We start from the raw sequence: 13,225 nt of genomic DNA, 5'->3' as shown, positions 1-13,225 counted from the left end.
TAGCTGGGATTACAGGCTCACACCACCAAGCCTGGTTAATTTTTGTATTTTTAGTAGAGAGGGCGTTTCTCCTTGTTGGCCAGGCTGGTCTCGAACTCCTGACCTCAGATGATCCACCCAGCTCGCCTCCCAAAGTGCTGCGATTACAAGCTTGAGCCACCGTGCCCGGCCTGGTTATGGAACTTCACGGGAATTTATTTTGTCATTACAATGTTGGCAGCTGATTTCTGATACATGCTCATTTTAGATATACTTTTCCTGTGCTGCAAAGTGAGGTTCTGTCTTGGAGTTGATGTCATGTCACCAGGTCCTGCACTGAAGGGCATTTGCACACCTTTTGTGGCTTCTCTCAGGAAAATGTGGGCCTTGGCGACATCCAATGCCAGTGCTACTCCCCTTTTCCCCTAGAGTTACAGAATTATAACTACCAGGGGACATCTACAGGCCAGGCCAGGATCCTGGTGCAGCTTCAGCCTGCTGTGGCCTGGAAGGGTCCCTGCCTGCTGAGGCCTAAGATCCCAACTTGGCTAAAGGAGGGGAGGGAGCAGGCTATGGCATCTGAGGTCTCTCCCAGCCCCAATCCTGCAATCCAGGGGTCCATCCCCGAACCCTGCTTAGTGCCTCCTAACAGATGTCATGCCCCAGGGCCCCAGGTAGATATGTGCCCTGAACCTTGCCAGGTACGTGTGCCTGAACGTGGCGCCATACCCAGCTGGGTAAAAATGGCTCGAGCACGGGAGCCAAAGGATGGAGTGCAAAACAAAGATTACGATAATGTCAAGTTTAATCTGCCAAATATACAAGTTGAATTTGTGGAGCATGTTTTGCCTGGGTGCCACACAGTAAACAGAGGTTTCTTGAAATGATCAATGGGTAGGGTTAAAAATGGGCACTGGCCCTGGCCGGGTGGGTAGGAACCGGGCAGGGAAGGGCAGACAGGCGAGGCCTCGACCAGACAGGACTGACCAGGGACAAGCCATGACCCTCAAGGACCCAGGGGCACAGATTCCCGAATGATAGCCCCTCTCTGAATGAGCACCCAGGCAACACAGTCCAGGGCTGGGTATAGCAAACCTGTCGGCAGCTGCCTCCTGGGACAACCATCCCCTTACGTGCTATCTACCAGACAAATGAAAGCTCTTCTTACCCCATCTCCCAGGCACCCCCCAGCAAGGGCTCTGAATTCTAAAAACAGCGAAAACATTCAAATGGTTACATATGAAATGCTGTCCTGCATCTTTCTGTCCCAAAGATAGCAGCTGCCCCTCCCCCAGCCCCCCCCCACATTCCCCAAACAATTTCTGTGCCAAGATGAAAAGGAGGCCCCAGGCCGTGGGGGGCTCCTGGCCGTGAGGGGCTGTTGCAGCGGCGCCAGGGCACAAGGTGGGCAAGACACAGCAGAGGTCCTGGCAGCGCGGCCCAGGTCCCCGGCATCTCCTCCCACGCGTCGCGGTTACTTATTCAGGGAGAGCGACTGCATTCGTTTTCCTGACAATGTGGCATCATCTTTTGCTGAGGGTGGGAGGAGAAGGGCAGGGGTTAAAACAATGCAACCCCCACCCCTCCCAGCACATGCGCCAGAACCCTAGAACCTTAGGTCTGAAAGGCTGCAGAAAACATCCTGTGCAACAAAGAAGGGTCCCGAGGAGAGCCGAGGCATGGGAGAGGATTTCTGCTGCAGCTACCACCCCGGGACCCCCTGACATTACTGACACGTTTCAGTGGCCAGACCACCTTATAGAAAGCTGTCCCCTCCACAAAGCCCCACCAACACACATTCTTGTGGGCAAATGGAAACTTCTCACCCCACCTCCCAGCAGAACCCTGTAATTCTAACCTCCCGCCACGGGTTCTGAAGTCTAAATTAAACGTTCCAACAGTTACGTGTGAAGTCCTTTCCTGCTTGGGGTTTGTGAAGCAGGGTTGAATGGGAAGTTGGGATCACTGGATTTCTGGTGCAAGTGACAACATCCCGAGCAACTGGTTTCCCCTTTCTGGGCCCGCTTCTAGGCAGGACAGATGGACTTGTAGGGGCTCTCACAGACCCCCGGAAGATGGAAGGCTACAAGTCAAATGCTCCTATAAACGACCAACTCCCATAGCCACCCTGGCCTAGAGGAACCTCCACCTCTGGCCTGCCTGGAGGGAGAGCATAGGAAAAGGGATGCCTGGGCTGGACGTCAAGCCGGTCTGCACTGCTGTGTATCCAGCTCACCCTCCCAAGCCCTGGAGATGGCTAGCGGTGGCCCCAGGCAGCTCTCCCAGGTTCCTAAGGCACCAGAGACCTTGGTGGGATCTGTGAGTCTCAGGCAAGGCCTGTACTAGGGGCGTGGTTTCCTGTGACCTCCTGCTGTTAGGAGTAGTAACTCCACCTATTGTGGACAGTGCTGTGCTGGGACTTCAACCCACAACTGACTCCATGATGTCATTGGACCCTCCCAGTCCCCCGGCAAGTGGCAGGCACAGGGAGTGTGGGCCTCTCCTGAATGATCTCCTAGGCAGCAGTCACTCCTCACCTCATCAGCTCTCGGACACGGACACGAATTCAGGGCTTTGTGGCTGGCCCAGGACCAGAGTTGGGGGCTGTCCCTGCATGCGCAGCCCAGCCCTTACCTTTCCTTTCCTCTTCCTTCTTCCGGGCAGCCTCCTCCCGCTGTTTCCGGATGATGGCCAGTCGGGCCAGGTCGGCCTTGGCTTGCTCTGTCTTCCCGGCCAAGTGCATTTTCATGTAACGCTCTTTTGCCTTCTGCTTCTCAATCTCTTCTCTGTGTGGATAAAATGGTGTCACCGGGACATCTTTCCCACCACTGTTTGCCAAACTGGATGGGAGTCAGAATAAAGGCCAAGGATTCGGCCTAGGGCCAAGGTGGAAGGGGTGCTCTGGCTGTGAGTCCCTGGCTCCATGAACCCCCTGCTTGGTGGACGTTCACCAAGAAAGTGAGCAGGAAGAAGAGGCCCAAGGAGAGAACATCTATGGTTTCCAGAAAGCCTCAGTGGGAGAGGGGACAATGTCCACCTACAGCAGGGAGGGGAGGATGCCTGAAGGCTTCATGATCAGGCTCTGGTGGCCATGGAGAGAAGGGGGACCAGGCCAGGAGTGTTCCAGACAAGATGACCAGGAGGATGAAAGCAGTGGGGACCATATCCTACAAGGAATGAAGGGCCAGGCGCACTGGCTCAGGTCTATAATCCCAGCACTCTGGGAGGCCAAGACAATAGGATCACTTGAGGCTGTAAGTTTGAGACCTGCCTGGGCAATATAGCAAGACTCTGTCGTACAAAAAAGAAAATTTAAAAATTAGCCAGATGTGGTGGCACACATCTGTTGTCCCAGCTACTTGGGAGGCTAAGGCAGGCAGATTGCTTGAGCCCAGGAGTTGAAGGCTGTGGTGAGCTATAATTCCGCCACTGCACTCCAGCCTGGGTGACAGAGTGAAATCCTCTCTCTAAAAAATACAAACAAAAAAAGGAGTGAAGTGGAAGCAGCAGCCACAGGGCATAGGATGAGGACCACAATGGGAAACAGACACACCCAGTCTCAGGTCAACACCACACGACCCATTCTTACAGCAGCTCAGATGTGCACGGTGCTGCCCCCCAAAAGACACAGCCCCCATCAGTAGGGGGATGGGAATAATCGCTGGGCTCCCATGGGACAAAGGTGTCAGGAATGAACCCCCTAAGTGGCGTCAGTGGTGAGGGTCATTCGCTTCCTTTTGAGGATCTTCTCAAGCTTGAGATTCTGAACTGGAGTGGATGCCCTTCGGGGTGAGATCGGAGGGCCTATTGGCACTGGGTTCCTGGAAGAGCCAAGTGTTGGAGTGGGGGAGGGCCCTGCCTGGCAGGAGGCTGGGGGAGAGACTTGGCCTCCCAGAGGTCTTCAGGGTACACAGAGCTGGGGAGTAATGAGAAATCAGGCATGGGAGGTAGCCAGAGGGGAGGGAGAGGGACTTAGAGGGAGTGGAAGGAGCAGACGCCTCACTACAGAGATGAGGAGATAATACCTGGCGACCTGCAGATCCTAGCCCAGGAGGGACATGACACACTCAGAAGCCTCTAAGCTGAGCCTCAGGAATGATGACCGAGGCAGCCCAAAGGCTCTGCAGCACCCTTCGGTGAAAGCAAAGTGCCAGGCACGGCATCTCTGCAACCTCAAAGGGCAGAGGGAGGGAGCAATAGGATCCCTTTTACTGGTGAGGACACTGATGCCCAGAAAGGGCACAGCCTTATCGAAGGCTGCACAACTGCTAATGGCAGAATACTACAGTGGCAGAATACCCAGGTTGCTGGGTTTTTGAAGTCAATGCTGAGAGAAAGCTACTGAAGGGGGACAGAAGGGTCCTTAGCAGCTGCAATCACACGCAAGCTCATGGCCTTCCCCATGAGGCTTTCACAGACACAACCCTCCGCCATTATCCTAAATGCCCAGTCAGGAGAGAAAACAGCAGGCTTCAACCTCTTGTAAGGCCCTTGAGGTCACCTGGCGGCTGCCAAAAGTCAGGGCACCAGTCAAGGACTGATCCTGTGCCAGGTGCTTCAGTACATGATCTTGATCCTCATACAACCCTTGAGGAAGATATTTGCAGCTTCATTTTCACACGAGACTTGGAGAGGCCTGGGACAGCTGGCTGAGCTGCGCTGGGCTGGACTGCCTTTCTGGCCGCACAGGCTCACAGACCTCTTCCAGTCCCCAGGGCCATGACACTACAGATTGATGCAGGTCAGGAATGGTCAGATCAGTGGGGTAAGGGAAGCCTCCCCAGGGTGTGGTGCTCTGGAAGAGGGGAATGGAGGGCAACCCTCTGTATCCTGCACCATTACCTCAAGCGCAATGCTCAGGTCTGAGTCTGTTGTCCTATTTCCCCTGATACCACGTATCAATTGATGAAAACAAATTCTGTGTGGCTTTTTAAAGGCTACTGGAGGGCCGTTGGGGAATGAGACAGAAATAAACAGCCACAGCTCCCAGCCAACTGGGGACCTTAGCATCCCACAGGCCAACTGCTAGCCTGTATTCCCCGGGTCACAAGGCCCAGCCAGTGATGTTACCGTTCTCTCCTCGAAAGCTCCTTTGGCCCGTCCAGATCCAGCTGTGTGACCTTTTTGGTTGTCTGTGCCACCCGGTTGGGGTTCTCGATGTCGATGAGCCCTTCGACGCCTTTGCGCTTTTGCTAGAACAGGGCAAGAAGCTGGTTGTTGGAGTTCAGGTCCTGTGGAGCCCCTGAGGGCCACTCCCACCATCTCTAAACAGCCTATCTGGATGAGGACAAACTCATGCTCCACCCGTAGCCCACATAGTGCTCAGCCCAAGTCTCACGGTGTGGACAGCTCTCTGGAGCATCTTCACCAGCCTGGGAAGAGCCCACAGAACGGCTGCTCAGGGTCCAGTAACTTGCCTAAGTCAACCAGGAAGCAGGTGGTAGATAAGAGGTGCGCCCTACCCCAGCTTGCAAGCACTCACACGGTGCCACTCCCCCGTTTCAAGCTCAGCTTCCAAAAGCAGTTTTCCATGGAACCCCATGCCTGATTCTTGTTGCAAGAAGCGCTGGCCTGGAATCCCCAGGGCAGGGTGGGCCAAGTGTGTGCTGTCAGGACCAGTTCCAATTCCTGCCCACCTTAGCTGATGGACTGGACACGTAACTCAAGAATGAGCCACTGGATCACAGACTCTACAGGTTTGGGGTGCTGGCCCAAGAATCTGGAACCTGCACCCTTCCACCTCCCCTGGGGAAGTTCTAGAGGAAAGGAGTGTGTTCTCAATGCAGCGGGTTTGGTCAAAGTTTCAGGTCCTGTCAATTCCATCAGTTCTCCTTAAGGGGGCGGGGAGACAGCTTTGACTCCACAGAGCTCCCTCCACACACTTCCAGTCCAGCTGCACACTTACACCTCCACTCGGATGCCTGGCACTGTAAACTTAACATGCCCAAGACAGAACTTGAGATTCATCCTTTACCCAACCGGACCCTCCCTGCAATCCTAAGCATATCCTTGATTCCTCGTTCCTTCAGCAACCCCCAAATATGGCTTACATCTGTCCACTCTTCTCCACTGCCATTGTCACCACCCTAGGGCAAGCCACGATTTCCTTTTTTTTTTTTTCTTTTGAGATGGAGTTTCGCTCTTGTTGCCCAGGCTGGAGTGCAATGGCACAATCTCGGCTCACAGCAACCTCGGTCTCCTGGGTTCAAGGGATTCTCCTGCCTCAGACTCCTGAGTAGCTGGGATTACAGGCATAAGCTACCACCCCCGCCTAATTCTGTATTTTTAGTAGAGACAGGGTTTCTCCATGTTGGTTAGGCTGGTCTCAAACTCCCGACCTCAGGTGATCCGCCCGCCTCAGCCTCCCAAAGTGCTGGGATTACAAGTGTGAGCCACCACGCCAGGCCCAGGACTTCTGATCTAAACACTGCTCTTACTCTCAACATCCTATCATTCACTCTGCATGGAGAAGCCAAAATAATCTTTTAAAAGCACATCTGGAGGCCAGGCGTGGTGGCTCACACCTGTAATCCCAGCACTTTGAGAGGCCAAGGCGGGCGGATCACGAGGTCAGGAGATCAAGACCATCCTGGCTAACATGGTGAAACCCCGTCTCTACTAAAAACACGAAAAAATTAACCGGGCGTGGCGGCATGCACCTGTAGTCGCAGTCACTTGGAAGGCTGAGGCAGGAGAATGGTGTGAACCGGGAGGCAGAGCTTGCAGTGAGCTGAGATCGTGCCACTACACTCCAGCCTGGGCGATAGACAGACTCTGTCTCAAAAAAAAAAAAAAGCAAACAAACGCATATCTGGTCGTGTCTCTCTCACCCTTCGAGGCCTTCCCCAGCTGCCACTACCCACCATAAAGAAGCCCCATGCCAGGCATGGTGGCTCACACTGTAATCTCAACACCTCAGGAGGTTAAAGTGGGAGGATTAGTTGCGCCCAGGAGTTGGAGACCAGCCTGGGCAATATAGTGAGATCCCCATCTCTACAAAAAATTTAAAAATTAGCTGAATGTGGTGCCAGTCTGGGCAATATAGTGAGATCTCCATCTCCACAAAAATTTTAAAAATTAACTAAGTGTGGTGGTGTGTGCTTTTGGTCCCAGCCACTTGGGAGGCTGAGGCTGCAGTGAGCTGTGCACTCCAGCCTGGGTGACAGAATGAGACCCTGTCTCAAAAAAAAAAAAAAAAGAGAGAAAAAGGGGCCGTGGGGGTGGCTCACGCTTATAATCCCAGCATGTTGGGAGGCTGAGGCAGGTGGATCATGAGGTCAGGAGATCAAGACCATCCTGGCTAACACAGTGAAATCCCATCTCTACTAAAAATACAAAAAATTAGCCGGGAGTGGTGGTGCGCACCTATAGTCCCAGCTACTCGGGAGGCTGAGGCAGGAGAATCACTTGAACCCAGGAAGCTGAAGTTGCAGTGAGCCGAGATCACACCACTGCACTCCAGCCTGGGTGACAGAGCGAGACTCTGTCTCAAAAAAAAAAAAAGAAAGAAAAGAAACCCCAACCCCTTCAACAACTACACAGGAGGTGCCCTTGCCAATCTCTCCTGCATCTGGACCACTCCGTTCCTTACCCACTAAGTCACAGCTACACTGGCCCGTCTGGTCCTTGAACATGCCAAGCTTATTCCCACCACAGGACCTTTGCGCTTGCTAATCTAGTTTCTCAATTGTTCTGCATGCCAATTTTTACACAGCTGGCTGCACCTTGTTTTTGAGATCTCAGTGTATAAGTTGCTTCACCACCACAATGCTTTTCCAGGTCCCCTCAATCACAGTCTCTTTGTTAGTAACACTTCTCACTACTTGAAATGACACTCTCTGTTTACTTCTTTATTGTCTGTATCTCCCATAGAGTGTAAACCCTCAAGAGCAAGGACGTTGTCTGCATCTACCTTTGGGACTGGTACTAAACAGTCACTCAATGTTTGTTTGTTGAATGAATGAGTCCAGGCCCCAGATCCTCAAAAGACTCAGTACCTGGTAGTCATCTTCTTCATCCTCACTCTCATCTGAGTCTAGAGATTTCTTCTCCTTTTTGGGGTCACCTGCAGCCCCATCTCCACCTTCTTTTTGCTCCTCTTCTTCCTGTTTCAGAAATGGACAACCTGCAGAATCAAAAATGCAAAACAAATCCCCAAGACTGTGACCCCATCACCCCCCAGACTGTGGACCTTGAGAAATCAAGCCTCTGGAAGGATGGAACCAAGGATGACAAGGGTCCTACTGTGACCCTGGTCCCCAGGGAATGGGACCTCGGCCAGACACAGGCAGCCTACGCACTCAGCACCACAGCTTAGAGGCCATTCCCATAGTCCAGCAAGCCCCTCACACAGCCACGGAAGGCCCTGCTCCCCTTCCTAACCCAGCCACCTCAGCAGCCAGGGTGAGAAGTTTGTTTCCTGGAGTCAGAAGGACTCAGCCACCAGGCTGAAAACCACCGTCCTGCTCAGCTCCCACCTGCCACATGCAGCTGCCAAATCATGCTGGCATTCCCAAGCAAGTCCTCCCCGCTCTCCACTCCACTCCATGGCAAGCCATCCCCCCGACCCACCCACACAGGTGACCTCCTGCACCAGCTTCCCAGAACAACACCTCAGAAGGTTGCTTCCCTCCACCTTTCTTGCCTTCCCACCAAAAACGTCCCTTACAGAAACCTCATGTCCTTCATCTCCTGGCACTTGCCCACACATTCTCCATGTCCTGCTCAGCTGCCGGCTCCCCCAAGGACCCCTCCTAGACCCCACAGCTGGATGTGGCCTTTTCCCTCTTGAAGCTCCTGGGGCATGTCACGGCTGTGTACCCATCTGGCCCTGACTGCTCCCTTAGGCCCTTGATCCAGGCATCAATCTAATGATGTGGTAAGGATGCAGATGCTGACGATGGGAACGTATTCTATTTCCTAACAGTGGCCTGGACAATGTACTATGGGAGCAGAGGAGAGGGAACGACTAAATCAGCTCTGGCTGGAGGGGAGGCACAAGTCACAGAGGAGGAGAGGCTAAACAACGTCTCCAGGGATGGAGAGCACGCTGCTGATGGGGGTGTGGGAAGTCAGGGCACATGTCATGTGCAGTGTGGCAAATCGTCCTGTGTGGTTGCAGCAGACAAGCAGCGGTGCTGGGAGCGTGAGCTGTGAATGGACAGGGCCTGCAGGAGGGACAGCCTCCAGAAAGTAGGTGCACAAGACCAAGAACAGGGCCCCACTAAGGCAGCTGCTGCAGAGCAGCCACAGTTCTTTCTAACTCATCCAGGCAGAGGATGCCCATGCCCTGACTGTCATTGGTTGTTCTGAGACTCACACCTGGGGCTCACTGCCCCCCCGACCGCCACGTGCTGGCTTGTCCCTGCGAATGGGTAGTCCTTGCCTGGCCTCTCTGTGAACCAAATTAGCAGAGCACCACCCTGGGCCACTGGCGTGGCCTGGACAGGCACGTACTCACCCTGGCCTTCTGCTTCTCAGCCTGCAGCTGTGCGTCGATCTCCTCAGGGCTCGTATACTGCCTCGCCCGGCCTTTGTGGCCTCCCTTTCTCCCTGCAGGGACCCGCAGTTTAGAAGGTGAGGGGGGAGGCAGCTGCCTCGACTGTTCTGACCTCCCAAGGGCTGTGTCCTGCTTGGAGTGCTCTCATCAGAGGCCACAGAGGCCTCACCTACCCCTCACCCAGCACCACCCAAACCAACACCTCCTCCACCCTGTGTTCAGAGGCACACAGGAAGCAACTTGTGACCATCTGATGCATCACCAAACTGTATACTAAATGATGGCTCCCACACAGAAGACCGGAGGGGAGGACATGGCGGACGGTGCACTGCAGTGACTGGCTACATCCCCTGGTCCCTTACAATCCAAGCATAGTGGACTCAGATGCAACCACAGAAACATGTACCACTTACACCCCTGAGGTCACTATAAGGGCTTTTTACGCAATGTTTGGTCACAGCCAGGGGCGTATTTTTTTTTTTATTTTTTCTGAGACGGAGTCTCGCTCTGTCGCCCAGGCTGGAGTGCAGTGGTACAATCTCGGCTCACCGCAACCTCCGCCTCCCTGGTTCAAGCGATTCTCCTGCCTCAGCCTCCCAGGTAGCTGGGACTACAGGCGTGGGCCACTATGCCCAGCTAATTTTTGTATTTTTAGTAGAGACGGGGTTTAACCTTGTTGGCTGGCCAGGATGGTCTCAATCTCTTGACCTCGTGATCCGCCCACCTCAGCCTCCCGAAGTGCTGGGATTACTAGTGTGAGCCACCATGCCCGGCCAGCCAGGAGCACATTTGATCCTCAGAACAAACCTATGGTACAGGAGTGATAGCTGGTCCCATTTCATAGACCAGGAGACTTAGACCAAAGCAGAGTGCTGAACACCATGAAGTTTAGAGTCTGACTCCCAGGTTCTACGCTTACTGGCTTGATGACTTTGGGCAGGTATTTAACCTCTCAGTCTCAGTTTCCTCATCTGTGTCCCTACCTCACAGGGTTGTCACAAAGATAGATGAATTTATCAATATACAGAAAGCTGCTGGAACAGTGCCTGCTACTGAATAAGCACTACAAAAATATTCGCTAATAGCCGGGCACGGCAGCTCACGCCTGTAATCCTAGCACTTTGGGAGGCTAAGGCAGGCAGATCACTTGAGGTCAGGAGTTCAAGACCAGCCTGGTCAACATGGTGAAACCCCCTCACTACTAAAAATACAAAAATTAGCTGGGCATGGTGGCACATGCTTGTAATCCCAGCCACTTGGGAGGCTGAGACAGGAGAATCGCTTGTACCCGGGAGGCAGAGGTTGCAGTAGCCGAGACTGCGCCACTGCACTCCACTCTGGAGTGCACTCCAGACAGAGCAAGACTCCGTCTCAAAAAAATTAAAAAAAAAAAAAAAATAGCTAATGGTTACTTTCCCCTCTAATCTAGTATTTGGTGGAAAAACAACAGCAACAACAAAAACCACCACTGAGCACATAAGCAATTTACTGCAGATATCAGAAATACAATAAAATACCTCGTGTTCATCTTAGTAGTTTGGCAAAAACAGAATACTTAAGGAAAAAAAAAAAAAAAAAAAAAAAAAAAAACCAACCCTACAGGCAAAAACTTTGTGCTTAGACTTAGAAATGACTGGCAAAGAACAACTGAAAACAAACCTGACTACACAGTCTTAAAAGTTAAAAATGTGCCTAGCAATTAAAGTGTCGGTTTTATAGTCTGACCCTCTTCAGCCGGGACACCAGGCTGACCCTTGCTAAAGCCATCAGCCAGTTCTAAAGCAGGATGACATCCCCCTCTGCTGGTCCCCGAGTATGCAGGGGTGGCTGTGGCCTCGACTTCCACACACGACCGCTCCTGGAAGCTGAGGCCCACCTGATTTCCAGAGTCTGTCTCTGAGCAGAGACTCTGTAATCAGCCAGAGTTGCTCTGTACTCCAGAGGCGGTAGCAGAGATACTGGTCTCCTGATTCCTTACAGCAGCTGCAGAGCCATAATTGGGCTGCTAAAGACCACACCACCCATTTTTAATGACTACCTAGATTCCCAGGGGTGTCTAAGTATATGCTTACTAAAGTCCTATTGTGAGACAGCAAGTGTGCCAAGAAAAAAACCAACACCCTTTCTTGCTCTCTTAATACACCAGGCAACATTAACAACTCGAAATTTAAAAAACACTTTGCAGTTAACATAATGCAAACAAGAGTTGGTCCTTTGCTCTTGGGGAGTTTGATACTTTTAACACCTTCACGGTTTTTTGCGGTTTTCGGATTAACCCAAGAAAACGTACACCTTGTCTACCCAAAAAAGCTTTTCACAAGCCCAAAGACCATTTAGCTATGAATTCATGTTTAAGGTTTTCTAATCGTAACCTCCAACCTTTGCCTAAAGTATCCATTAAGTAAAACTTTGGAAGGAGGATGGCTCATTCAGCAACCTCCTTTTACAGATGAAGGGACTGGGGAACAATAGCAGAGAGACTTCCAGCCACAGAATAAATCAGTAGAGAGCTAGATTGAAACACATTTAGCTCTGTAATGCCCAATTATCTCTGGAGTCAGGAAGCGATTTAGGTTTGAAAACGCTCCAGGCAGATGTTTCTGTGGGTTGAGTGCATTAACCAACATAACACATGAGCTACCAATACAAATATATTTGTTTTGTAGCCAGGCACTCTGTGAGCGCTATCATTTTACCACCCCAGCCCCAACTCACCCAGCTAAGGATTAGCCCAGTGTTTCAGATGAGAGGGAGGTTAACTTGTTCACGACCACAGAATTAGACAGTGACATAGCTGGGATTCAAATTGGGGAATATCGATTCTAAAGAGGGAAACAGGATAGAGGACGGGCTACAATGGACTGGGCAGTCATGGACCTTCTTAGAAGGCCAAAAGCTGGCAAAGCCTTAAAAATAGAACTGGGCACTTTTAACGACTGCCTGGCACTGTACTGCCCACTCCACATGGATTACCTAGTTGAAGCCTCCCAACAGTACTACGAGGTCGGTACAATCGTTATTCCCATTGACAAAAGAGAAAACGGAGACACAGGAGGTGGAGCGACTGGCTCAAAGGAACACACCGAGCCGTTACCGAACAGGGGAGTCGAAACCAGGTCTGCAAGGCTCATGGGCATCGCCTTAAGTCTTCCTACGCAGGCCTGGCTGAACCGAAGCCAGAAAAGGCCCACGTTTTACGCGAGAGGCAGGCGGGCCCGGCACAAGCGCGGGACGCGGTGACTCAGTTCCCAGCCAGCCTAAAAGTGGGATAAATTCCAGAACCCCTGGGCCCGGAGAAGCGCATCCTAGATCCGGGTTTCTAAGCTGGCCAGGACCCAGAGCTTCCGAAACTCCTCAGACCACTGACGGAGTGGCTCTTGGATACCACAGTCCTCAGTTTCCCCATCGGGACAATTGGGCGTCGAGGCCCAGGCCTGGCTCTCAGCCAGTGCGGACAGCCTCCCTCTGCGTTGCTCTCACAGACGCCCACGGGCTGAGGGGACAGCGGGAGCCGGACCCGGGCCGCCCCTCTAGGCCTACGGGACACGCGCGCCCGCCCCTCACCTCCTTTAGGCATCGCGGCTCCGGCGGCTGCGGCGGCGGCGGCGCCTCGAACTGACACCGGAACCGGAAATGTCTTGGGCTCGACTTCTTCCGCCCGGCCCAGTCCCCGCCGCCGCCGCCACCACCTCAGTGGCCGCAGTGGCCGCAAGGACCCGGACCTCAGGGAGGGCCCCGCACGGAGTC

At 52.9% G+C, this 13,225-nt stretch overlaps 1 protein-coding gene across 1 annotated transcript; it reads right to left on the bottom strand.

Annotated features, from left to right (window-relative positions):
* Nucleotides 1–766: 766 nt before the first annotated feature.
* On the bottom strand, nt 767–13,196 carry PDAP1 (PDGFA associated protein 1). The gene is made up of 6 exons (XM_008018666.3): nt 13,043–13,196; nt 9,440–9,531; nt 7,977–8,084; nt 5,050–5,171; nt 2,614–2,765; nt 767–1,512 (listed from the first exon to the last, which is right to left on the bottom strand). Exons 1-6 carry the CDS (start codon nt 13,053–13,055, stop codon nt 1,454–1,456), a joined length of 546 nt encoding a protein of 181 aa, XP_008016857.1. The 5' UTR covers nt 13,056–13,196; the 3' UTR covers nt 767–1,453.
* Nucleotides 13,197–13,225: the final 29 nt, after the last annotated feature.

This window comes from Chlorocebus sabaeus, chromosome 28 (assembly GCF_047675955.1).
Source record: "Chlorocebus sabaeus isolate Y175 chromosome 28, mChlSab1.0.hap1, whole genome shotgun sequence".
In the NCBI taxonomy this organism is placed as follows: domain Eukaryota; kingdom Metazoa; phylum Chordata; class Mammalia; order Primates; family Cercopithecidae; genus Chlorocebus; species Chlorocebus sabaeus.
Note: the sequence above shows the minus strand (reverse complement) of the source record. Positions and strands in the feature narration are given on the sequence as shown.